This window comes from Giraffa tippelskirchi, chromosome 2, assembly GCF_054371585.1.
Source record: "Giraffa tippelskirchi isolate mGirTip1 chromosome 2, T2T-mGirTip1v1.2.pri, whole genome shotgun sequence".
NCBI classification, from domain to species: domain Eukaryota; kingdom Metazoa; phylum Chordata; class Mammalia; order Artiodactyla; family Giraffidae; genus Giraffa; species Giraffa tippelskirchi.
Window position 1 is genome coordinate 64,745,992 of NC_137276.1, and position 26,762 is coordinate 64,772,753.

The 26,762-nt window shown below is 53.6% G+C and overlaps 2 protein-coding genes across 2 annotated transcripts in view; one reads left to right on the plus strand and one right to left on the minus strand.

The window, feature by feature from the left end:
* Positions 1–26,762, minus strand: part of CDH23 (cadherin related 23) — a 434,929-nt gene that overhangs the window by 42,355 nt on the left and 365,812 nt on the right. The gene's annotated exons all lie outside the window — the stretch shown is intronic.
* Positions 1,747–26,104, plus strand: VSIR (V-set immunoregulatory receptor). Its single transcript, XM_081567117.1, has 7 exons — positions 1,747–1,954; positions 12,695–13,120; positions 13,950–14,006; positions 19,695–19,802; positions 23,698–23,725; positions 25,043–25,239; positions 25,399–26,104. The coding sequence occupies exons 1-7, from the start codon at positions 1,873–1,875 to the stop codon at positions 25,434–25,436; spliced, it is 936 nt and encodes a 311-aa protein (XP_081423243.1). The 5' UTR covers positions 1,747–1,872; the 3' UTR covers positions 25,437–26,104.

Below are 26,762 nucleotides of genomic sequence, written 5' to 3' on the forward strand. Positions count from 1 at the left end.
TAGGCCCTGGGGCAGAGGGAATCTAGTTTCAAGGGTGGTCTGGGCCAGGCCAAGCCAGGAAGGGATGAGGGGAGGGAGAGCAGGTGCTCCAGGGTCTCACCCTTCAGTGACCCCACCTCATTTCCACCGGACGATGGCCAGGATAGGAACAGCGCCTGGTACCCACCTGGTTTCAGTTGGCTTTGTAACTTCCCTGGGTGGAAGAACTCACACTCTGCCAGGAAGAGGGCCCTGGGCTGTCCCCTAAAGCGGGGTCACAAGATCAGGATTGTGACCAAGAACTTGGATTATGTCCTAGAAATCACTGGGACTCCCGTCCCAGGGGGATTCCCTGGCTTCAGGGAGACTAGGCCTATGCCAGTTCACATAGTAGTAGCATGATGCCCACCATTCCTCTGTTGCAGCTTTCCCTACCCTGGGAGTGAGGGCTAGAAGCATTCAGAGAATCTCTGACTTGGATCAGTCTGCCCATGGGACACCCAGAGTTCCTGGCTTTCCCTGAGTCTCACCACCCTGACTCCCAACCCACATGGATTCTGGCTGTACTTTGTCTTTCAATCGGGTGTTGCTTGTGAGCTCAAGACTCTTAACGGGTCGGCAAAACCTTCGGAAGCTTCACCTAGGCTGGGGTAAACAGGGTACAATGCTGTGCCCTCCCTCCCCCCTGATCCCTGGCCCTTACCACTGTCACCTCCACTTCTATTTGGGAAATCACTACTCACTTATATATCAACTTATCCATTCAGAGAAGTGTGTATCAAACATCTCCCCTATGCCCAGTTTTGTGCCAGGGACTCAGAAACATCAGAGACAGACCCTGGTTAGAAGGCAAATGAGCCCGGGGGGAAGCCCAGCTGTTTGGTAACCCCAGGCTTGGTGTGATAGACAATGGGGGTGTAGACTGGATGGAGACCTTCAGGGGACATTCAGGGTACTTTGTAAAGGGAAAGGGACTGAGTTGAGCCCTGAGTGATAAGAACTTGGAAGAGAGGAGAGAGACATTGCCAGGAGTGCCAGTGCTGGGTGTGGTGCAAGAGCAGAGGGCTAGAGGTGGGCACGTGTGAGAGCGTCCTGCAGACATCTGGGGCACAGGGAGTAAGAGAGGCTGCAAGGTGGGAGGTGATGCTGGGGCCTGGGCCAGAGCAGTGCTGGTGATTTTCTATGGGACATACTACCCAATGTTGCGCACGCGCACACACACACACCATACACACACATGTCCGAGTGTAGGGATGCGCCAAGCCTGCACCTGTGCGCATGTGTACATGTGCACAAGAGTGTTGCAGGCTCTGGAATCTACAGTTGAGCCTGCTCCGACTCTCCTAGCTCTTTACAAAAGTTAGATTCCATCCATCCATTCCACTACTGGGAGTGCCTACTACATATCAGGACCGGGGCTGGATTGGAGGATGACTGGTACAAGCCCCTGCTGGTGGGTGAGGGCTGATACAATCTATGATGATGATGCTAAGTTAGACGTAGATGTACTTCTCAGACTTTGCACCAATACTAATCCTCTGCAAACAGGAATAGGGGAGAGAAGAAAAGTCTTGAAACTAGTGATCAAGCTGCGCTGCTGACTCTCTGAGATACTGCCTGGCTCCCCCACCTGCAGGGCCAGGCCACGCGGGACAGTGGGAAGCCCCTCCCGTGGAGCCTTGCAGAGGCAGTGCCCTCTATGGCCGCCCGGGGGCGCTGTGGGGCCCCTGGAGCGGGCGGCCGTCTGCGCTCACTTGCTCGACACTCACTCGCCCGGAGGTTTCCCCACCGGCCGCGTCCCGTCCGCTCGCTGCGAACCAGGAGTATCCTCTGCTTGCCCCTGGGCTCCGCTCCGGCCCGGCTGCGCCAGACGCAGCTCTGCCCGACGGCGACATGGGTTTTCCCCAAGTCCCGGAGGCTGGCAGCCGGCGCTGGAGGCCTGTGCTCCTCGCCTTCTTCCTGGCTGCCTCCCGAGGTAAGGTCCGTGAGCCTGGGTGCGGGGGAGGAGCACCGGGAGAACACAGCGGGCAGGGTGGGGGTCACAGGTCAGACGGCGGTGCCCCGGGAGCCCCCTTCAGCCCCCTGTGAACCCCCCCCCCCCCACGGCAGAGAGGTTGCTAGGACTACTTGGCAGCGGGCAGCAGCTCTCTGCCAAGTGCTCTGGCTGGGTGGTGGGCACATCTGTTTGCTGACAGCTGCCTAAGCAGCTGCCTGTCCAAGCCCTCCCATCCCAGAGAGCCCAGGACACGAGCATCTTCTGCCAAACAGGAGGTGGACCGGGTGGAGACAACTCTGTGTTCTAGTGGATGCCCCTGGCATTTGACACCTGCGGCATCTCCCTGCCCCACCTCAGGGCTCCAGGATCTCACACGGTAGGGGAGTTGTATACTCATAGTCACTGTCCTATACCTTGGTGACACTCTCGGTTGAGCCTTGGTGGGCACTGGTCAGTGTGGCCACTGATCTGCTGCTGGACATGCACACCCCTCTGAGGGTCTGCGTGGTTAGCTGATTCCTGGCATCCTAGCAAAGCTGCCCCCCGGGGACTAATGTAGGGCATGTGCTGGGGAGAACATGGGGGCATTTCCCAGCTCAGTTATGAGCCCCTTCTAAGTCCTTGGATAACTTATAGCATCTTTCAGGCCTCAGTTTCCTCAGCTCAAACACAGAAGCCATACACGGGGAGGTGTCACTTTCCTCTTCTAAAGTCTAGACTTTCACAGCTCTAAGTGGTATCCTGGTCAGGACACAGGGCTCCTTGAGTTGTGGGGGGCAAAGGAAGTCCTGGCACCCATAGTCTGGCCGACAGCTCTTGCCTGTCTAGGACTGCAGCAGTTGGATCATGAGGGAGGAGGGGACCGGCAGGCAGCCTATGGAACTCAACTTTTAAACTTTTTCCCTGGGAAGGTGGAGGGAAAGTGTGAGTCATGCAGGGAGTCAGAGGGAGGCAGGAGGGAGGTAGGGAGCTTGGCACGGGACCCAGTGGGCGAGTCGGAAGAAGAGGAGGGAGCGGACGACAGGGTAAGAGCAAGAGGAGGAGCCAGAGAGAACCTGGAAAACACCTCAGAAACTGAGGAGCCTGCAGGCAGCACGTTATCTCAGTGCTGGAAGGCTGGCCTGGCCTCCTATAAGGAGGGGGGAGCCCACACCCCACAGACATTGCTGCCTAAGCCCTGAACTGGGTGCTCCCCAGGAAGAGTCAAAGCCGTTTCGGCACCAAGGCCATGGCTCGTGGCAGACATGGTTTCCCAGAGGAGCGGGGGATGGTGGCAGGCAGGAAGGCTAGCAGCCCGCTGGCTACAGACCCCTGCCCTGCCCCAGCCTCTCCAAGTGACCCTGAGAGGCCCTTCAGTTTTCTTACCCCTACCCTGTGTCCTCCTCTGGCTGGGCTGCTCTCTGCTCAGCAGCCCCAGTTTGGGAAACTGAGTTCCAGAGAACTAAGGCATAGGGCGCCGGCTCACAGAGCAGCCAGCAGCACAGAGGCTTGGAGCCCCTCACTTCATGTCATCTACACAGCCAGGAGACTTCCCAGAGAGAGCGTGGCTACTTAAACAGCTTGGTACTCCATTTCTTCCTGGGCCCAGCTCGGGGGATCATTAGCGTTTGAAGCAGTTTTCCACTGAAAGGATTCACGAGAATTCTCTTAGTTTTGAACTAGTCTGGGACTCAGTATTCCTAACTGTAATATGGGCGTGCTAATGAGTATTCACGCTGCTACCTAGTAAGAGGGTGCAACAAGGGGGCTAAGAGATGGGCAGGCCTAATTGCAGGCATTGTGCAGAGGGTCTGTGAACTGAAAAGACCTGCTCACCAGCCTGCTGAGGTGCTGGGTTGCCCTGGGCAGAATTGATGCTTTGGGAAGGTGAAATGGGGTGGCTGGTGCAGACCTGTTCTCTAGCTCTTGGGGCTGCGCCAGCACCATGGAGAATGGTGGTGGTGAGCCTGATGCTTAGGAGCCCAGGAAAAGTTGCAGATACCCCCTTCCTAGACCTGACTCAGGGTGAGATGAGTGGAGGGAGGTACCTAGGAGGCCAGGATGCAGCAGACCTCAAGGATGGCAGAGCCTCTTCTTCCCCTTTGGCATCCCTAGGGCCTATGGAAGTTATTGACCTTGCCATGACCTCACAGGCTGACCCAGGAGTCTCCAACTCTGGGACTAGCCCACGGAGGTGCACTGGGGAGGGAGGAGCCCATCCTCCCCTGTATGGTAAGCAGTGTTGCAGGCCCTTGTTGAGTAACCCAATGGTGCAAACCTCTGACGCAGCAAGGACTAGTCTTAGGAAATCCACAATCCTCTGCCCAGAAGCCCTGGGGTAGAGAGAAGCAGCCTTGAGGCTAGCCCATGGGCACAAGGGAGCCTCTACCCAATGGCAGGGGTCCCCAGCTATATTGGGGAACCCTTAGCTGGGCTAGTTGCTCTCTCTTTCTCCCAAATGGGGCAAAGGTTTCCTTGCTTGGGTCTGATCTCTGGGGACAGGGTGGCCCCAGTGGGAGGAACACTGCTGAGAGGTCACCTCCCTATATGTAACACACACAGGGGGTCTTAGGGCCAAGCAGACTGAGGGAAAGAAGAGAGGAAGGAAGGGGTCCTCAGTGCCCAGTGGGTATACTGACAGTGACCCCTCAACCAGCACTGACCAAGTCCCAAAGACTGAGTGAGGCTCCAGGTTTTAAGCCAGCTGTTCGTCCAGGAGCCGTCTGGCCTCACCAGGGGAGGGGAACCAGGGAGCACTGGGACAGCTTCTGATGGACCCTGGGGGCCCCTCAGCAGCAGCAGTGCTGGCACGTGCAAGGCCTTCCTGATGCCACCCTGTGTGAGAATGGAGAAGCTAGGGACTTGGAGTCGTGTGCCCTGCCTGCCAGGGTTTCTTGTACAACCCGTTATTTAACAGTCCAGCTTGGGAAGGCAATGAGCCCTCCATTCACCTCTCAAGATGGCCCTGTACTGCTCTGTGATTTTGCTCAAGTTACTTGGCATGCCTGAGCAGGTACTATCATCTCTCCAAGAGGCACAATGACAGTGCCTCCCTCAGAGGCTGTGGTGAAGGGTGCACATACAATATAGCACCTGGAACCTGCTTCTGGCTGTGTGGTATGATTCTGTCTCTTGGCTTTTGAAGGCCACATGCCACTGGCTTACTGTCTTAGCTCCTTGCTGCCTTCAGGGTCTAGCAGAGTGCCCAGAGCATGGGAAGGCACTGACTGGCTTCACTGGGACAGGACTCTCTAGAATCCTGGAGGTCTGAGGTGCTGAGCCCAGCCCTTTGCACTTTGAGTCTGAAATGCCCATGCAGGTGCCTATACAGTCTCTTCTTAAAATTCCCTGGAGATGGGGACTCTGCAATTTCAAGGCAAGCCAGGGTTTGGTTGTCTTCTTAGGGTCTTTCTTGTAACTGAGCTTAATATTCAGCCTATGTTACTTTGGCTGACCACTCCCAGAGAGAAAAACAATGGCCACCTTCGTGCACATCAATAATGCAGTAATGAAGCTGCTGCGCTCCTTGGCAAGCCAGCCTAGTCCCTCAACCTTTCTATATAGGATCTTACTTCTTATAGGGACCAGGGGGTCAAGTGCTGCCTCTGCTGTTCATTTACTACACAAACACACACTCCTTCTTTATCTGAGCCCTGAGCAGGCTGGGTAACAGGGTCTCAGCAAGGCTGAAGACATGCTTTTGAAGGGTAATTCCATGATGGTGTTTCCTGACCTTCAGTCCATTTCTTCACCACCTTGGGGATTTCTACAGTGTCTGTCTACTACCATATGTACTTTAAAAAATCTACTCATTTCTTTTACTTAGGTAAATAGATTTTAAAAGGAAACTATATCACTTGCCATAAATGGAAAGCCAGTGTCACTTGCCATAAATAGAACAAAATCATAAAAGTACATAATAGGAAAACCAAATATGGTAAATTCTGATTGGAAACTATAGCCTGGAGAAGTCTCCAAGCCTGCTGTACCTTGCGAGAAAAAAAAAGACGACAACGAGCTTAGCATATGATAGAGATGTTTTGAAGATACACTGACATCAAACTAGGACTTTCTCTTTGATGTAATCAGGACTGAAAGAGAATTGAAAAGGGAATAGCCTTCTCTCTATGTGATTCAATGTTATTTAATGCCATCAAACTGAAAGTAAAACTACTTATGCTATAGATGCCGTCAGCTCCTCTCCACTGCAAAAGAAAACTCACCACTGTGAAGAGTGGCAGCTGGTGGCAGGGGGCAGTTTAGCTCTCCTGGAAGAAGGGAGGGAGGGCAGTTTCCCATCCTAAGAGGCCAGGACAGGGTCAGCAGGCCTATCTGGGCTTCTTCCAGGCCTCAATTCTCCCGGCCCCCATTGCCTTCTCCAAATAAATATAGTGGCTCTAGCTGGGTCCTCTCCTCATGCTGGGACCAGCTGGCTGTCCCAACAACCATGGGGGAGAGTGGGGGAGGGAGCTGGCAGTCCCATTGACCAGGTCATACTGTACATCTGTAGGAAGGAGGTGGGGACCCTGGGTAATCCTTGGCTACTTCTACACTGCAGACCTCAGGAGCCAGATGACCTGGGCTCAAATCCTGGCACCACCAAGTACTATTTGTGAAACTCTGTACAAGTTACTTAGCCTCTCTGTGCTTCAGTTTCCTCGTCTGTAAAGTGGAGATGATCACAGTCCTACCTCACAGGAAGGGGGGATTCAATAAGCGAATCAATGTAAAAGTGATTAGAATGATGCCTAGCACAGAGTAAGCGCCTGCTACTGCCATTACCGCCAAGCCTCCTGCACTGAGGGGAGGGCACAAAGAGATTTGAACCTGAACCTTAGGAAGTCTTCAAAGCACAGGATCTTGAGGGTAGCTGGCTGGAGCTGGCAATCTGAGCTACACAGAGCCGTCCTCAGGGAAGGCCTGGGAGAGCTGAGGAAGGAGCCATCCAGAGGAGTGGTCACCGGTGCAGCTCTGGCCAGCCCCCAGGCTCTCCCCAGGGAGGTGTGCTGGCCAGCAGCCTCCAGCCCCAGAGGCAGCGATGCTTTCCCAAGGTGCTGGAAGTGCCGCTTCCTCCCATAGAGCCTGGCTTCCCCTTCCCAGACTCCTTGGTCTGATGTGAATGGACATTTCCTGCAGGAGAAGGTATCAATAAACACATCTGAGATGCCCTTTGTCCTCACTGGCCATGGAGGCCCATGGGCGGACCTGCCAGCTTTGGGCCCTCAGCCCCTTGCCCTGGAGCTACTTCCTGGAGCTTAGCACTGGAATCGGGACCAGTCCTGATTGGTCCTTGCCTCTCTTGCCCTCTGCACTCTGCATCTTGATAAAGACAGAGCCTGGCCTTTCCTTATACCCTCCATGGACTGCCCTGGTAGGGAGCTGGAGGCCACACTCATGTCCATTTGGGGTCCACTAGGGCAAGGACCTGGCCTTTTGCATCTAGCACAGGGCCAGCAATAGCAGGCCATGAGTAACTGTTTACTTACAGCCCCTAGCAGCTAGAGAGTCCAGCTGTTTGGGTGGGGCCTTCTAGCCTGATTAATCGAACCAGGGACCCACCTCCAAAGGCTGGGGCGTTGCCTTGGTGACTGTGGGCTAAGTTCATGCCTGGTCAGAGAAAATACACAGGCCTGTTTACATGCCCCCCCACCACACCCATCCCATTCATGCCCACAGGGTTTCACAAGGTGCCTGCTTGGCGGGGAAAGAGGTCACACAAACTAGCATCTTGAGATGAAGCCAAACAAGAACTTTTCCTTAGATTAGAAGAGAAGCTTTTACAAGAGGGCTCAGCCCCTCTGAGGCTGAGGGTCCCATTGCTAGAAGGTGGCAGAAGCAGGACTGAATTCTGAGTGAAAGTCTCTTAAGGAACTCTGCACCCCCATGGCCTCTCTGCATTGGGCCTGGCTCAAGTTTGGACCTTAGTAAATATTTGTGGAATGAAAGAAGGATGTTTTTGCTTTGGGTCTGAGGCAGAGCAAGGATGATTGCATGGAGAGTGCAGAAGTCAACTGGAGGTCAGTTCACTCTCTGAGTAGCTGGAGGATGAGGTGTTAGCCCCACCCCCTGGAGGGGTGGAGGGCTCTTCCTGTCTGCAGTGTTGGCTTGTCCAAGGTGTGGGCCTCTGTTCAGCCACGTAGGGCTGTGTGGCCTTGGGCAAATCGCTTGACCTCTCTGGTTCTATTTCTTCCTCTTTAAAATGGGGATAATAAGACCTACAGCAGCGGTTATGAGAATTAAATGAGTGTGAAGTGCTCAACAAGTCTTAACATGTAAGAAGTCCTCATAAATGCCTGTGTTAAAATACATAATATACATAAAATACATAAATCTCTGTATTGTTGCCCATTCTTGCCACCTTCCTCTGCCCTGAGGAAAGACAGCCTTTCTCACACCTGTCACAGGGTTTCAGAATTGGAAGGTGGCTAGGAATGTGGGGAGTCTCTCAAGATAGGATAAAGAAAAGGAGGCCCAGAGAAGGATGGGACCTGCCCAAGGCACACAGTAAGGGCATGACTAAGTGCGGATTGGGGCCCAGGGATCTGCCCACCCAGGCTAGTGTTTTAATCCTAGACCTAGAATTAACCCAGGGTCACAGCATTCTTCCTGCAGGTGCTTCTGCAAACTCACCCAGCCGCAGGGGCTGGGCCCTAAAAACAGCACAATGATGGATGGTTCCCACACAGGCCCAGGCTCGGCCTAGGGCCTGGGGCCTTTTCCTGTTCCACATGCTCTCGGCCACCCTGGAGCCAGGGGCCTTCCTCCCCAGTCTCCGACAATGCCCCAGGTGTCCAAAAGGATCTGCTCCTTACAATAAGCAACATCCTCTGGCCAAATAATTATAATTCCAGCTGGGCTATTTATAGCCCCTGATAACACACGTGTGTATGTGCAGTCATGGAAGGCATGGGGCACGTGTGTAGTTTTCCCTAACACCGTGCCCTTGAGAGTCCACCTAAGGACAGGCTGCCCCTGGGCCTTGTCCTGGCTGGAGTCTCAGACACAACAAACAAGATGTTTTCTCTCCCCCAGGACAAGTCCTGTGGACATCTGGCCCACCCCATCCAGTCCTTTTGCTGGAACTGAATACTCTCCTCCACGCCCAAACCTAAAGCCCAGTGTAGCTTCTCCTTTTTCTAAAAGGGGAAGAGGTCCTTCTGGGGTGCTTGGGGTGTTAGGGATTGAGCAATGACCCTCCCCAGCTCTGTCTCTGAACCCCAGTTCTGTGTCCCCCTGTGAGTCTGCAAAGAAACTGCCTCTCAGGCTGAAAAGCCCCTCCCCACTGCTTTCCTGGGGAATTCTGCGGTCCCTAACACCATTGCTTGGACTGGGAAGGCCCTGGGCTGGTGCCCATTGGAGGCCCTGCTGCTTGCTCCCACCCTGCCCCATCACCCTGTGCTCACAGACACCTATCCTGCCCACAAGCTAGCCTCATCTTGCCTACATATTCGCCCCACCCCATCCACACCTCTGTCCACTTGACGTCCCCACCCTGCTCGGCTCTGTGCTCAACTTCTTGCTTCTGCCTTCACTCACCCCAGACCTGCGGCCCTGGCCTCCACTGAGCCAGCCTCCCCCTAGCCCCCAAGGTGTGTATGCTTCTGCAAATACTGCTGGATCTGGATTCGGCTCACACCCTTGGGGGTAGTTCTGGAGCTAAAGATAATGTTGGGGAAAGGGAGGAGTACAGGGCAGAGCTAATCCAGGGTCTGCTCTTTGGGCGGGTTTTTATTCTTCCTCAGAGGGCCCTTTCTGTGACTACTTCCCACTTTCATTTATTGGCACAGCCATAATTCAGTAGCTCGGCTTCCGCTGGGGGCCTTGGGTGGATCACTTTCTCTCTGAGCCTGACTGTTATATCTGTAGGGCAGTGGGCTTGGGGAGTGGAATGCCTCCCTGGTTAGAAACCAAGGAGCCCACTCACGGACCAGAAACTCAAATGTCCATGGAACACTGATGGCAAGAGAGTGAAGCAGACTAGGGGAAAACGTTGGGAGAGGTGGGGACTGCGGCCAGGTAGAACACCAGTGCCCCATGGGAAGAGGAGGCTGCTGCTCCGTTCCAGTTGACAAGTGCCTCACAGGAAAGTGGTGTGGGCTTGCGCTCAGCTGTGTCAGCTCTTTGCAACCCACATGGACTCCTCTGTGGAATTTTCCAGGCAGGAGTACTGGAGTGGGTTGCCATGTCCTACTCCAGGGGATCTTCCTGACACAGGGATCAAACCCAGGTCTCTTGTGTCTCCTGCATTAGCAGACAGATTCTTTACCACTAGTACCATCTGGAAAGCTGGGTTTAGTGTTAATGTTCTGATTTTCAAAGAGAAGCTAGAAGTCAGAATTTTCGTATCAAATTCTTGGTCTTGAAATTTTGGCAATCTCAAAAAAAAAAATTGTAAAATACTTTGAAGTTTAAGTAAAATATATTTGAAGGCTGAATATGGCCTGTGGGCTGCCAAATTCTGAAATTTTTTCTTCTAGTACAGTGTCTAAGTGCTTGAGTTTAATTCTGACTCTAGTATTTTCTCTGTGAATTTCAGTGAGTTACTTAACATCTCTGTGCCTCAGTTTCCTCATTGGTGAGACAGGAATAAAAATAACACCTGCCTTACTGGGTTGTTAGCCATGCCCATCCTATTTATTATTCTTCTAGTTCTAACTAGATCCTTCTTTACCTAAAGCCTCCATGCTTCAGGTTCTGAGTTTATACCCTCCAGAACTTCAGGCAAACCACTTTCCCTTTCTTGACATCTATATTTCTGCCTGAAAAGGAGATGAGCATCTTGACTAAAGAAGTTCTGAAGTCTCTGCTCACCTTGGCAATGACTTTCCAAAAATCTGGGATTCCTAGATGTGGCTCCCTCTCACATGTGGGTGCCGGGAGTGGGAGGCTCTGGTGCGTATCTGTCCTTTTACCCTCTGCGGCTTAAAACTCCACCCTTGCAGACATATTCTTTGGGGAAAATGTCTTTGCTGCCTCCTCACACTCTTCTTTAAATATGCAAGCATGCCAAGATTGGGCCACAGCTGTTATCAGTCATTCACACTTTAGTGAGAAAGAATTCAAAGCAGGCTTCTCTGTTCTATTTTCGTTCCTAAGAAATGTCTTTTGAATTGCAGAAATGACTTAGAGACCAATTAGCTCCCAGTTACCAAGCCCCAACTTTCAGAGCATTTCACGTAAATTATCTATAGTTTTGCCTCAACTCTGGCAGGGAGCTGTTCCACTTCTGTGTTTTACAGCGAGGCATCTGAGGCTCAGAGTCTATGTAACTCACAGCTATTGGACTGCTTTGCAGGCTGAGCCAATTCCAAAGCTACAGTGGCTGTCTCTCTCCTGACTGGGCCAGGCTTTCAGCTCCTCTGGGTAGGGGTAGGAAGATAGGCTGCAAAACAGGAAAGGGGCGTCTGGAAAGAAGTGGCATTATTATCTTGGGTTCAGGCAATGGCAATGGAAGGGGTATATCCATTTGGATCCTGTGTACATATTTCCAAACCCTCCTTCCCTGTCGGCCCACAACAACCCCTGAGATGCCAAATAAAATGAAAACATCAGTAATGTCTAGTAACTATAGCTATCCCTCTGATGTCTGCAGAGGGCATGAGACACATATCGTGTTCTCCTCTTTCCCTCATTCTGTCCTCTCACAACCCCATTGTAGCTAGTATTTTCCTCACTGTACACGTGAGGAAACTGAGGCTCACAGCTAGACAGAATTTTCTGTTAAAGGGCCAGTGCTTTTGGGGGTCAACATGGTTACATGCTGGGAGACGGGGGTAGGGTAAAGAGGATCAAGGGATGGCTTCATTTGCTTAATGAAACAAAATGAATGAGAAAACGTGTCTAAGAAGACCGGGTGACAGCCAGGTGCCTGGATGAGATGACCTTTTCTGCACACCTGTTCTTGTCCCTGAGACACCTTGGGTATTCCTGCTTTACTCCCTTCCACGTGCTGGGCTCCTGTCTGTCCATCAACCCCAAAGACTCTCCTTCCTTTAAGAAGTCTCCTGACTATCCCCAGGAAGGTCATGTCCTCCTTCCTTCAAGTGCCCTGAAGGCTGGCGCAGCTTTGCCCTTTGTCCCGTGGGGTTACTTTGTCAGGATGTAGGACTTGTCTACCCAGCTAGGCCATAAGCTCTCAAGGGAGGCTCCGTCTTCAGCATCCAGGTGAGATAGAGCCCCTGGCTCAGGCCTCACACAGGCAGATGCTCCGTTAGTGCTCACTGATCGGGGGGTGCGGGGCATGCTGGCCCCAGGAGTGGGAATAGATGCCGATGGCCCCCAGAGGGGTGGTCCAGGGCAAGGGGCTGCTGTTCCCAAACTGCCTTCTACTTCTCGCACCTGATGTGCTGAGCATGGGAACCGCAAGTGCCAGGGGCCAGGCCTGGGCAGAGCTACGGTGCCTGCAGTGAGGGGACGGCAGCTGGGGTCAGCACACACGTGCCACCTGGGAGAGGGACACCGCGGGTCGGGCCCACCCTGCTGCCTGCCTGGTGTCTCACCTATGCCTCATCCCCCTTTACCTCGTGAGGCTCCTGTGGCTCCTCCCACACAGCCTAGATGGAGCCGGGTTCAGGAGCAAAAGAAGAAGCTGAGGCTTGGGGAGGTCAGCTGACTGGCCCTGAGCTTGTGGCTGGGGAACCCATATCTTTGAAGCCCCAGGCCGAGGTTCTTCCCTACTCGGGTGGGTACTGGGAGTGTTGCCGGCTCAGGTGGGTGACAGGCTCTCGTCTCTCTGAGCAGGCCTGGTGACAGCATTCAAGATTGCCACGCCCTATTCCCTGTACGTGTGTCCTGAGGGGCAGAACGTCACCCTCACCTGCAGGCTCTTGGGCCCCCTGGCCAAAGGGCATGACGTGACCTTCTACAAGACCTGGTACCGCAGCTCGCGGGGCGAGGTGCAGGTCTGCTCGGAGCGCCGGCCCATCCGCAACCTCACGTTCCAGGACCTCCACCTGCACCACAGTGGCCACCAGGCCAACGCCAGCCAGGATCTGGCCCAGCGCTCTGGGCTGGAGTCGGCCTCTGACCACCATGGCAACTTCACCATCACCATGCGCAACCTGACCCTGCTGGACGGCGGCCTCTACTGCTGCCTCGTGGTGGAGATCAGGCACCATCACTCGGAGCAGCGGCTCTTTGGAGCCATGGAGCTGCAGGTGCAGAGAGGTGAGCCCCTCCTCTGTGGGGCGGCCGGGGGCAGCTGTCACTGTGGGGATGGTGTCTGAGCTTGTCTGGGAGGATGAGCAGAGGACGGAGTGATGGTGGGGGGTGGCGCTGTGCATCTGGTGGTGTGACACTGTGCCTGGGGGTGTCTGATTCTGTATGGGTGGCGCTGGCACTCCAGGGGTGGTATGGGGTGTGGAGCTACGAACACCTCTTTCTGGGTCGCTGGGTGTGATGGAGAGGAAGGGCGTACAGGGCTCTGTTTATAGCAGTGGGGTTTTTTAATGGGAGAGGGTATAGGAACTAGTGGAGAAGGAAATGGGGACCCACTCCAGTATTCTTGCCTGAGAGATCCTATGGACAGTGGAGCCTGGCGGGCTACAGTCCATGGGGTCGCAAAGAGTAGGACATGACTGAGTGACTAAGCATATGAAGTTGGGCTGGGAGTGTGTCTGCTCACGACAATTCCAGGGCTGTGATATATGACCTGCAGTGTGAGTTAGGAGTGAGTGAGTGAGTGAGTGTGTGTGTGTGTGTGTGTGTGTGTGTGTGTGTTGGTGACAAGACAAGGGGCAGTAGACTAGATAGAGGTGTGGGTGTGGGCAGGTATCCACACACCCATGGGGGTGTCATAGCGATGGGCAGGGCATGTCTGGCTGTGTAGTGAAAATATGCCTCTGTGTGTGTGTGTGTGCGTGAAGCTGGGCCAGCATTGCCAAAGGCACACTAGCAAAGGTATCTGTGACAGGAGCAGGGCATACCAGCCTGGACAAGTCTTCCTGGCCTGCAGGGTCTGACGCCCACCTAATGATCCTTCTCTTTGCTCCCACAGGCGAAGAAACACCATCCAAGTGCGTCGCGTACCCACCCTCCTCCAACGAGAGTGAAAGTAAGGAACCACCTCTTGGCTCCTCTGGATTCTCTGTTCTCTGTCCTCACCCTGGACCCAGACCTCATTCTGAACTCTGACCTCATCACCCCAAGCCCATGGAACCCCCATTCGTCCTCTTTTGCTGCCGCCCCTCCCTTTTGCTTCCTCCTTCACCTGAGCCATTGGGCTGCAGCCCCCAGAAGCCCACGCCCCTTCTAAGGCCTGAAGCTTGAGGAAGCTGGCTTCTGAGTCCTACCCCTGATTCTTGGGTGAGGCTGTGCCCTGGCAGTGACCTTGGGCCAAGTGCCCCCATGACAGATACTGGGTGCCACAGGCTGCCGAGCTTGTTTTCAGTGGGGACCACTCCTGCCCACCAGCCCTCTGCCACATGGGAAGGCGGGCGGAGCGTGTGTGGGTCCTCCTGGCTTGGACTCAACCTTGTTCTATGTGTGTGGAGAGGGCGGAGGGAGAGGCTGAGGCAGGGGAAGAGAACGACCTTTCCTAACGCTCCTACTATGTCTCAGGCACTGTGCTAAGTCCTTCTAAGTATTGGTATCTCAGTGGCTTCTTACAAGAACCCTGTGAAGTAGGTGTCACCAACTTCATGTCACACTCATGGAAACAGAGGCCCAGAGAGGTGACATAACTGGCCTCAATTCACACATCTGACAAGGGAAGTGCAGCTGGCACTGTGCTCACCTCACCTTCTGGAGGTGAGGTGAGCACAGCTGGGGAAGGAGATTGGATGCACAGGGTGGTGGGTGGCAGTCATCCCCCTGGTGTTTGCCCATGGAGGGCAGGGGCATTGCTCCGAGGGATGCCTGGACTAGCAGTCCAGGTGAGAATACCCAGCAGTTTGGAGACAGCAAAGGGGAGATGTCTTAGGGGTGCCCCCTCTTCTGACAGGAGGGGTTCTTGGCTTCCTTAGCCTTCTCTCCATTAGTGTTTATTGGCCATCCAGTCTGGACCAGTCCCTGCCTAGGTCCTGGAGACACAAAAGTGCAGGCCTTCTCCCTGCCCTCCAGGAGGACATACATCACAACCGAAGCCAGGAAGCTCAGCCACAGCCAAGCCCCCACTCAAAGGCCATGGTGACTTTCTATTAAAACTACTCTTTTTTTTTTTGAATCAACAAACAGACTAGCCAGGAATAAAATTAGAACACACAGTTTGGTCTGAGCCAGACCCACATGGAACTAAGAAACTAAGAACAAGCCCCTTCGCCTGCACACCACAGAGCTCATGTGTGGCCTCAGCACCAAGCTGCTGCCTTCCTCACTTCCTCCACTGGTGGCTCCCTGGGGAGGGTGGAGAGCCCCCACCACCCCGGCAGCCCCTTCCTGCCCATGCAGCAGCCTCGCGACTGTGTGTGCACACACGTGCTGTGCACAGGACAGGGTGAGCCTCACCTGGTGGGTCCATGAGTGTTCACTTCCCTATCACCCCTTCCACTATGAGCAACCCTCCAATCCCACTTCTGCCTCCAGGGGCTCCTGCAGAACAACTCTGCCACTGCCCCCATTTCACAGATGGAGAAACTGAGGTTCAGATGGATGAAGTGAGTGGTTCCTAGTCTCCCAGAGCCAAGAGGAGAAGCCAGAGCAACCTGGTTCTCAGTGTGCAAACCCTGCCTGAGTGCTGGGGCCCTCCCCTCTGTCAGCACTCATTTTCTGAAAGTCAGCTGTCTTGGAGACAGTGACAAGAGATGCCAGAGGGGACAGTGTCAGAGAAACCAGGTGTGAAATGGACAGGGAGCGGCGATCTGGGTCATTTTTGTTGCTCTAGACTCAAGAGAAGCAGCTGCTGGAGTTAAGGGAACAGAAGTCACCTGGGAAGTTCCAGGAGTCTGACTGATAAGAGCTCAAGGGTGAGGCAGAACTTGGCTGCCAAGAGTAGGTCAGGCTTCCTTTGCTGGGCACCTCAACTCTCAGGTTTTGACATGTTCCTTCCTCTCCAGTTCACGGGATGTGCAGCCTTACTCTGCTCCCTGCTTCCCTGAACTACTGTCTGCAGGGAATTGGCTTCTTAATGGCCACAGGGACATGTTCACTTCTGTCCCAGTTGTCAAGGGCAGGGGTAAAGCGTCAATCTGAAAGCTTCTGAAAGGCTGGAGTCCCCTTTCAGAGTCCTGGTTCTGGAGGTCTGGACACGACAGCTGTGAGGAGTCTTGGCACTAAGGTGGAAGTGGTCTCAGATGAAAACCCAGCTATACTTTGGGGTGGGGTGTGGGTGCTTTGACAGTGCTTCTGTTCTCTGGGTACCATGTGTCCACTGAGCAATGGGAGCATGCGTGTCCCTTTCCAACTCATAGGGAGGCACCCCATGTTATCAAAGGTGCTGAGTCAGGGCTCAAAGACTGAATGCCCACAGGGCCAGGGAGCTGGTGGGGAAGACAGTATGGAGCAGCAGAGACTGGTGAAAACCCAGCTGCCAGTTTGTACATGCAGTTCCAACTGTCACACTCCAGGAGAAGGGCCCAGGGTTGCCAGAGCCACTAAATTTTCAAGCAATGTCAGAAGTCCAGATTTTACTTGAGCTCTCAATTTTAAAATGTTGGCAACTAATAAAAAAAGCTAAGTACTAAGCTGGCCATATTTGCAACCTGAGTCTATTCTAATGAAAGGCAGTGTGGTGAAGTGGTTAAGAGCACAGATCCTGAAATCAGTCAAGTTGCTTAACCTCCCTGTGCCTTGGTTTTTTCATCTGTAAAATGGAGATGATGGTTATATGTATACTTTTAAGGTTGTTCTGAGGCTAAAATGAGGTACTCTGTGTAAAGAAAGCACTAAGAACCATGCTTGGCACAGAGTAAGTGCTGTGTACGTGTTGGCTATTATTACTTCTAATGTGCAGTTCTAGGCCTGGCTTCCCAAATCATTTCATCCATTCCCCTGTACCAAGGCAGGATGGCAAGTAGATAGCAGTGGACGGTGGACGCATATCTTGTTTCCTAACAGTTTGAAACATTCGCCTGGTGATCCATGTGCTTAGGAGGTCCCAGGGCTGACTGCTGGGTCCTGCCCTCTGCTGCCACTTACTTTTGGAAAGACCCCAGTCCCTGCTATCAGACAGGGGCTCCACAGCCAGCCTTGGTACCTGATCAGTTAATGATACTTCCAGCCAAGAAGCTTTTTGAGTTTTCCTTCTCTAACTGAAGTCCATGGGGTTCCAAAGAGTCGGACATGACTTAGCAACTGAACCATAACCACAGCAGCAAACTGCAGCCCTGATCTAATACCTTGGGGGAGTAGGAAGGTAGCTGGTGTATGAAATCCTCTGAAGGCCCATATCAGCTTGAGGCGGCAGGGGAGGTGATAAGAGAGGAGTGGGATGAGGAAGCTGGTACCGAAGGAGCCCAGGGGCCCCGAGCTGCTGAGGGGCTGTCGTTTTTCACTGAACCTGCGCCAGGAGGCTGGACAGCCCATCTCCTGAGAAGCAACCTCTCCACCCCGCAGCACAGCAGGATGTATGGTTTTATCCAGCCCCCTCCCTGGAACCAGGCAGTCCTACTAAACTCCTTCCTCCATAAACACCCTCGGGGTACTGACAGGCCCTGGACAAAGACTCTCTGAGCAGGCTGAGCCCCTTCTATCCCACCCCGCTCTGTAAGGGCCTGGCACACTGCTTGGTGCTGGCTGGGCAGCTGCGTCTGCCAGTGCCTGATCACCTTCTCTGCATGAGCCTGGCTCTGGATAGCTACAGGAGCAGACCCCTCCCCAACTCTGCCCCAGGTACTGGCTACATGTGGGGGGAGGGGTGGGGAGCTGTGCTGCAGAGGAGGCCATGGTCTCAGAGGGCAGCTGGCCCACAAAACTCTGCCCAAACCCTGCTCCCTGGGCCTAGCCTCAACTCCCAGCCCAGGCTGTAAGGAAACCAAGTCCTGATCCCCTAGAGGGGCCAAAGAGAGGGAGTCTTTGCTTGGGGACCGCAGTCAGGAGAGAGATTGGGCCAAGATGCTCAGTGGTCACTGACTGACTACACCAAACACTGCTTAATGCCAGTCTGGAGGAAACCTGCTTTGATGACCAGAAAAGGGTGCTTTGCAGCCGGTTTCTCAGTGCCCACAATAAGGTTCTGTGATGGGGTTCAGAGATACTCAGATGTTTGAATTATAAAATGTTTTACTTTCAGTACTCTGCATCAAAGTGCAGCCCCGCTAAGATATGTGGGGAGCCTGCTTTAATGTGGAGCTGAACTTGCTTTGTAACAACACAGCAACTGTCCCTGTACCAGCGGGTACTTCTAACGCACCCGAAAACAGCTTTTTCTCTTCCGAGGTCTGAACAAACCCTCTGAAAGCTTGTTTACACTGTTGGGTTGTTCGGTTACGAGATAAAAAACAAGCCTTTATACCCAAATAAGTAGTGCAAAGGCAACAATGAGCCCGTTCATCTTCCCAAAGCTCCCAGGGCCAAGCTGACGCTGTGACAAGGTATTCTACCCCATTGTTTTTTTTTGTCAAAGGGAAGGGCTAAAATTGGGAAGGAAAGGCGTTTACACTGGTTGTGGTTCTGAGGGCACGTCTGTTCCCAGCCAAACTCCTGGAGTCAGCAGCTGGACTGAAATAAAACCTCCCATCCTGTGGATGGGACTATGAAGCGGTACAACTGTTTTTTTCTGCAGGACAGTTTAGCAATAGCCTAAAAAAAAATACAAATACTCTTTGGCTCAGCACTTTCACTACTAGGTTTTATGTACGGATGTACTTGCCTGAGTGGCAAAGATGCCTACACAAGTTCATTGCTACATTATTAGTTATGCTGAAAAATGGAAGCAACCTACATACTCACCAGTAGGGGACTGTTTCAATAAACTTAGGTGAGCCCCATGACAAGCCCTAGGCGGAATGAGCTACATCTCTGTGCCAATACAGAGAGGTGTCCAAGCTGTGGTAAGTGGGAAAAGCAGTTGTCACGTGACCCCATATATGCTGTACATGCAGAGAATGTATCTAGATTATGTCTCTGGAGGGGGCCCAGGTACAGGTGGAGGAAGAAAATGTTGAATTTAAAAAAAAAAACTTGTAAATTTTTGTGTGTGTGTAATTTCGAAAGCTTAAAAAAATTTAAATTGGACAAGGATTCCCATTTCCCTAGTTCCTGCCCCAAGATGTTTCCCCGTGAACTGTACATGTGAGATCACTTTTAGAGGCCCTGTCCTGGAGCCAAGAGGTCTCTCAGGGGATAAACAGGGCTTTTCATTCATTTATTTTTCATTGTGATAGAACATATATAACATAAAATTGCCATTTTAACCATTTTTAATAGAACGATTCAGTGACATTAATTACATTCTCAGTGTTGTGTAGTTATCACCACTCATCTGTTTTCACAAGTTTTTCATCTCTCGGGCTTCTTTCAACCTTGAACTGTGTGACATGGGGTCTGTGAAGGGCCTGCTCTCCTCTTCAGGGAGCAACCTGTGGTTCAGGTGGTTGAGATGTTTCCTGCAGGCTGTGATGAGGATCCTTCTCTTTCTTCCCTGTAGCTGTCTCAGCTGTAAGCGCCTGGCCTGATTTCTGGGTGCTCTGGCCCTCTTGGGGTTCCCAGACCTTCCATGCCTCTACAGGTCACTGCGGGTCTAGCTGTGGGGCCTGGGTAAAGATGGGTCCCTGTGTTGCTGGGCCTTCCCTCTCTGGGCCTCAGTTTCCCTCAGCAGGAGCAATGGGAGTGGGGCCTCACCTTGGCTGCCTCTCTGTCCATTCAGGCATCACGGCTGCTGCTCTGGCTACGAGCGCCTGCATCGTGGGTATTCTCTGCCTCCCCCTCATCCTGCTCCTGGTCTACAAGCAAAGGCAGGTGGCCTCCAACCGTCGTGAGTATCCCCGTCTGCCCGGGCTAGGTGGGGTGTGAGTGACCTGCCCCAGCATCCTCCTCAGCCACAGGGAAGAGCCAAGGCAAAAGGCTGACCCAGTTCCGCTCTTCAAGAGACAAGAGCTGGGCTCCGTGGTGGAGAGGAGAGGACCCACTGGCCCCTGGCAGTGCTGGCTTGATACTCAACAGGGATATGTTGAATGAATGAGCAGTCATATGGAGTAGCTGAAACTGGTTTATAAAAGTACTACCACCCAGAGATTGTTGGGGGACCTGCTTTAACATATAGGTGGGTTTGTCTCTGTAGCAACGGTTGGGACAAAATGACCTTTGGATTATCAGAACTGGGAGGGATCTTAGAGATAACTCGATTCAACTCTTTCCTTTTATAGGTCACAAACATAAGATCAGCAGGGTTAAATAACTAACCAGATGTTATAAAAGTTAGTGAGTGGCAGAGCTGAGACTCAGACTCAAAGCTTTTCAACTCAGTGGTTTTCAGGGAACATGGTCCCACTGCATAATAAAAACACTCTGCATGAGCGTCGTAGCTGAGGGCCCCTAACTAGTAGGATTGCTGTGCCAGGTACCATGCCAAGTCTGCTATGTACATTCTCTCATGTACTCCTCATAACAGAGTCTAGTCCTACTATTGGCTCCGTTTTAAAGCTGAGCAAACTGAGGCACAGAGCAGTTAAGGAACTCCCTAAAGGAACCACTTAGTGAGTACGTGGTGGAGCCAGGTTTCAAGTTGTGACCATGGATACCTTTTCACTGGTCTCTTTGGGTGACAGTGCCCCTTGCCCTTCCTTCGACTCCCCCCGTGAGCCTCGGCCAGCCTCAGTCCTCCTAGAGCAGGAGGGCGGGGGCTCTTGCATGGCCTCCCCCACCTCTTCCCGCACCGCTCCCCACCCCTGCCGTCTGCAGCAGGAGGTAACTGAGAGGGGCTTTGGCTGGACTGGAACAACTGGACATCCCTCTGTCCGTCTTCAGTGGGTCACTCTCCCCCACCTCTCAGGAGGCCCTTATTCCTCTCACAAAGCCTGCCACAATTTATCTACACAAACACTCCGGGGTTGGGGCTGGGGTGGGGGAAGGTGAAGGGATATGGAGCAGAAAGAGGAACCCAGGGGATGAACCAGGGAGAGGCATGGCTACAGAGCCACCCTCAGCTCCCGCTCATCTGCGGAGTGCTTCCACGGAGGTGGGGAGGGGGCGAGGAGGGGCCGTGCTCAGCTAGGCTTGGCTCCCAGCAAAAGAGGTGCTTTCTGGCCCCTCTTACTCCAGACCATAGGTCTGCCTCCATCAGGGAACAGAAAACGGAAAGTGAAGTCGCTCAGTCGTGTCTGACTCTTTGTGACCCCATGGACTGTAGCCTACCAGGCTTCTCCATCCATGGGGTTTTCCAGGCAAGAGTACTGGAGTGGGTTGCCATTTCCTTCTCCAGGGGATCTTCCTGACCCAGGAACTGAACCCAGGTCTCCCGCATTGCTTTACCCTCTGAGCCACCAGGGAAGCCCCAGTAACTGGGAAACAAATTCCTGGCAGAAGCCGGCGTGGGGCAAGGGAGGGGCACTGCTGATCCTTACTGGGCCCCAGGGGTTGGGCCAAGGCTCCGCCAATGTCCCAGGCTGGAGGAAGAAAAGCCAGAGAGGGGACACCCCCGGGCTGGAACGCTGTGGCCGTGTCCTGAGGACACGGGGAGCCTGGGGTCAGCCCCCAGTATCTCCTGCTGTAGGTACTGGGAGACCTGCAGACTGAGGGCTTCACAGAGAAAGGGACAGATGAGCTGGGTGCTGAAGAACTGCAGTGAAAGAAGGCTCGAGGGGGTGCGGTGGGCCAGCCAGGGCTGTGCCATGACCAATGACGAGCACGCCTTCTGAAACTCTAAACAAATTCCATTTCCGTGATGGACAACACTTCATAGCATCTTATCCCCAGGTTTAATACATGCAGTAACAGGAAGGTATCAGTCATTTATCTCCTAATAAAAGTATTTTTGAGGCTAGTCCTCTGTCCTCTCTAAAAAAAGACTTATAAGGTTGAAGGTTTAGAGACAGACACACGAAATACCAGAGGGGACGATTCTAGAGAAACCAGGTATGAAATAGAGAGGGAGTGGAGATTTGGGTCATTTTTCTTGATCCAGATTCTACAGAAGCAGCTGATGGAATTATGGCAGCAGAAGTCACCTGGGACATGGCAGGAGTGTGGCCCCAGGGTAGAGGCTGAGTGGCCTGGAGCAGGGGTGGCAGGTTGGAGATGGAATGGATGGGATTATGTGTGGTGTGCTCCGGGAAGGGTGCTGCCACAGAGCTGGGCACAGAGGGAGTGCTTGGGAATAAGCCACTCAAGAAAAAGAGAAAGAGCAAGGGTTGGGAAATCAAATTAAAAGATGCTTGCTCCTTGGAAGAAAAGCTATGACAAACCTAGATAGCGTATTAAAAAGCAGAGATACTGCTTTGCCGACAAAGGTCCGTCTAGTCAAAGCTATGGTTTTTCCAGTAGTCATGATATGGATGTGAGAGTTGAACCATAAAGAGGGCTGAGCATCGAAGAATTGATGCTTTTGAACTGTGGTGTTGGAGAAGACTCTTGAGAGTCCCTTGGGAAGCAAGGAGATCAAACCAGTCAATCCTAAAGGAAATCAATCCTGAATATTCATTGGAAGGACTGATGCTGAAGCCAAAGCTCCAATACTTTGGCCACCTGATGCGAAGAACTGACTCACTGGAAAAGACCTTGATGCTGGGAAAGATTGAAGTCAGGAGAAGAAGGAGACGACAAAGGATGAGATGGTTGGATGGCATCACTGACTCAATGGACATGAGTTTGAGCAAACTCTGGGAGATAGTGAAGGACAGGGAAGCCTGGCGTGCTGCAGTCCATGGTGTCACAGAGTCGGATACAACTGAGCGACTGAACAACAGCAACGAAGTGTTGGGAGCACTGAGGAAGGCAGTGTGCTACAGAGGCCAATGGGCATGGCAACCTCCCTAGTATCAGGCAGACTTGGTTTCTTCAAGGGCGGAGGAGAAGATGAGCTGAGGGAAGGCAGAGACCTGCAGGAAGCCCCACACAGAGTCGCCCTGGTAAACAAGAAGCCATGATTCTGATACCGCGGAGATTTCAGGAACTTGTATGCAACTTCCCGTGGGTATTCTGTTGTTATGCCCCTCCCCCACCACTTGTTTCCCCATCTTAATGAGCAGCAAACTCGTAAAAAAACAAGAAGGATCTGTGGGAGTACGTGGGGAGCTGCAAGAAAGAGGGAAGTTGGGGTAGCTGCATCTGGTTGGTGGCCAGTTTGCGGGATGGGGAACCTCCACAGCGGGGCAGGGTGGCAGCAGCTTGACTACAGCGTAGAGAGTGGTAGCACGACTGAGAACTGATGGAGTCTCAGGCCCTCTAGGGTTGCTCTGAGAGATGTTGACCCTATTAGGCAATGCGGAGGACAGAAGACAGAGGACCAGGAACTCTAATTAGGAACGGACCTTGCAACACTCCTGCCCAGTAAATCATGGCTGACGACCAGAACGTGACAATTGGCCACACAGGAAACAACAGTTCAGGAGCCAGGCCTTTGGTTGATCCTGAATGTCTAACATCACCACCAGCTGCCTTTGGTTTCCTAGCTGCCCCACACGCTTGTCAAATGCATCCCAAGTTTAATTTATCGTGGGTCAACTCGGGCCACTGACCAAGGCCTCACCTGCTGGGTAGACACACAGTATTGCCCTCCCAGCTTCCTGAGGGAACAGAAGTGGGATCTGGAGCTGAGCACAGCCCTGCCCAGGTTCACTCCCCTTCCCGAGGGGTGTCAGCCAGCGAGGGCCAGGATGCTGTCTGGGGAAGCCTTTCCTCTGTGACCAGCTTCTCTGTCTGTCTGTCCCTAGGTGCCCAAGAACTGGTGCGGATGGACAGGTAAGGCCCATGGCGACCTTCCTGAGAACACTCGCCACAACTGTGCCGTCCCAGTCAAAGTCTGGCAGGCTCTCTCCTTGCTTTCCCTGGGCTGTGGTCTCTGCTGGGCAGCATCTATCTACACCCAGCTGCTTATATGGCAGTTAATGCGGAAGAGGTTGGAGTAACTTTATAGCCAGGACAGACTGATACTCCTGACTCCACTAGGTTCTTTCCCCCTCCCCTCTCCAGTCGCTGCTTATACCACAGTGGGGCTGAGAACACAGACATGGACTTCCTGGTCCTCCCTGTGCTCTGGGCCAGCTGTCAGGAAGGAGATATTTTTGTGTAGTAGGGCCCCGGTTTAGCTGCCTGGCACAGCTGGTTAGAAGAGCATTTGCCATCTGCCATCTGTGCCGATTAGCTGTTTGCCCTGCCACCCCTCACCCAGCTGGCTGGCTCCAACACTGCTTGGATGAGCCATGCACCCACCTTTGGGCCTCAGTGGTCAGCTGGGGTGGGGAAGGGGAGGAAGCAGCTGAGCCCAGGCAGACCCTGAAACATGCAAAGGAGGTCAGCACACCTGGAGTTGAGGCCCCAAGGAGTGCAGGGCACCACAAGGAGAAAGCAGTCAGGCCAGGAGGGCAGAGGTTGACCTGGCTTAGACGTTGGGGCGGGGGGAGGGGGGAGCGGGGAAGGCAGCTTGGGGATGGGGTGGATGCGGAGTGTGTGTAGTGTGCCCTGGGCAGGAAGCTGGCATAGGGCCTGGCATGGAGAGAGTGCTTGGGAACAGGCTATGCTCAGGAGCTTGGCCCCAGTACATGTAACACCAAATTCAGAGCTCCTCCCTGGTGTCTGAAAGGGATGATATTTAAGACAGGTCACAGGAAGTCCTAGCTAGATCCTGCTAGAATCTCAGAATTGGAGGGATCCTCAGAGGTTGTCCCACTCTGAGGGAGGAAGAAGGTCTCCCTTTAGCTCAAGACAAGCTGTGGGGACAATCAGTCCTAAGGTCATTAATTCTACTGACCAAAGAGAGACTTGTACCCTGATTCCCAAGGCCAGTGTCCTGGAGCTGCTCTTACCTGGGGCTTCCTTCCTGGGCCTGGGAGCAGATGGTCAGATGCCCTCAGCTCAGGGCAGGTGGGGAGTGCAGCCCATGGCTTTTCCTCCCTGGCCCTGGAGCCTCCCTTCCTGCTAGGAGATGCTGCTGAGGCCTGGGGTGGGAAGGCAGGTGAGGGGAAGGGGGAGGTGAGGGGAGAGAAGTGAGGCAGGCCAGGAGGGAGGTCAGAGGCCTAGCGCAGGCAGCAGGCGTGACCTTCTATCTTGCTTCTCTAGCAACAACATTCAAGGAATTGAAAACCCTGGCTTTGAGACCTCTCCACCTTCCCATGGGATGCTGGAGGCCAAGCCCAGGCAGCCCCTGTCCTACATGGCCCAGCGGCAGCCTTCTGAGTCTGGGCGGCACCTGCTCTCTGAGCCCAACACTCCTCTGTCTCCACCGGGCCCTGGGGATGTCTTCTTCCCCTCCCTAGGTGAGTGCTTCTCTTCCCTCACAGCGCTGTGGCCGGCAGCGCACCAGCCTCACTCCCCACCTCCCTGGGAGGCCTCACAGCCTCAGGGTGTGGGGTTGTGGGGGGGCGGATGACGGATAGAGGAACCCCCCTTCACTCTGCTTCTCCTTTCTTTTGCAGACCCTGTCCCTGACTCCCCAAATTCTGAGGCCGTCTAAACCAGCTGGGGGCCCGTGGGAAGTTGTGGCTGGGTCTGGAGCAGGGGCATTTGAGCCAGGGCTGGCCCTTTGACTGGTCCCTTTGGCCCTGGTTTCTTCCCTCCCGCTCTAAGCTCAGACTCGCTGAAATACCCCTGATGGCCAGACCTTCCACCTCTCTGGATGGCAGAAGGGAGAAGGTGTTGGACAGTCCAGCCCCTCTCTCAAGGACGGTGAGAGGCTGGGATCCCACTCCAGGGACCTGAAATTCACCAGCTACTGATGCCAGATGACCTCCGTCTTTGAAGGCCCAGGACTGCCAGCTCCCGTGGCAGCCTCTCTCTCTGGGACATAAGCCCTGGGACCTGACAGTATAGATGCGCACTGGGCAGATCTCCTAGTGCCACCCTCCAGGCCCGAGACACAGGATAAGATGTGGACTCTTCCCACTGCGGTGGGCCTGGCTCCCCACTTCCGCATGAGACTGCTCATCCATCAGACTCACTCTTTGTAATCATGAGGCTCTGGGGCTAGGCTTGCCTGACCTGGCTGCCTTCTAACCAGCAGACTCTCTGAGGGGCTGTCAACAGGTTAAACAAATCTGGGGTTCCCACTGCCTGTACTCTGGGTCCCCAGAATGCACTGGCTGGAAGCCCCAAAATGGGAAGCATGCCCTCGGGCATAGTGACCACCGTGAGCCAACTGGCATCTTGGGCAATGGGAGCCAGGCCAGAGGTTGTACTGCCCTCCTGGCATAGTGGGGAGTGGAGGGAGAGTGGGCTGGCGGGGGGTGCTGGCCTGCTGGGAAGGTTCAGAGGAGAGGGCTCCTCCCCCCTCTCCCTGTGGTCAAGAGAGCTGGTGACCACATAATGTACTGCCCAAACTATGACTACTTTTCAGCGTGAAGAGGGGGTGCTATTAAAAACTACGTGGGTGACTGTAAAAACCCCATGGACGGATTGTAAGAGCTGGGTTGAAATCCCTACTCTCCTTCCGAGGTGCCTGAGGCCCAGGGATCCCCAGTCTTCACGGACTTCTGTTCTAGTCACTCTGCACTGAGCCACCAGGGCAGCGGGACCCTGTTGGGTGGGAGGAGTGGGCGTGTCCATAGAAAGTCTGTGCCTGCTCTGCCCTGGACCCTCTGCTCCCATCTCCTGCTTTAGGCATGACCCAGGTTTGTCTTTATATACAAATAGGAGGGGAATCCTTTGTGGAATTTCAATTAAAGAGTTTTAAAGCATGGAGAGGAGTGGGGAGGGATCTCTGTACCCTGTGGGGTGAAAATGGGTGGTGGGGCCTGAGAGGGGGAGGGGCAATTAGAGCTAGACAGGCACCCAGGCACTGCAC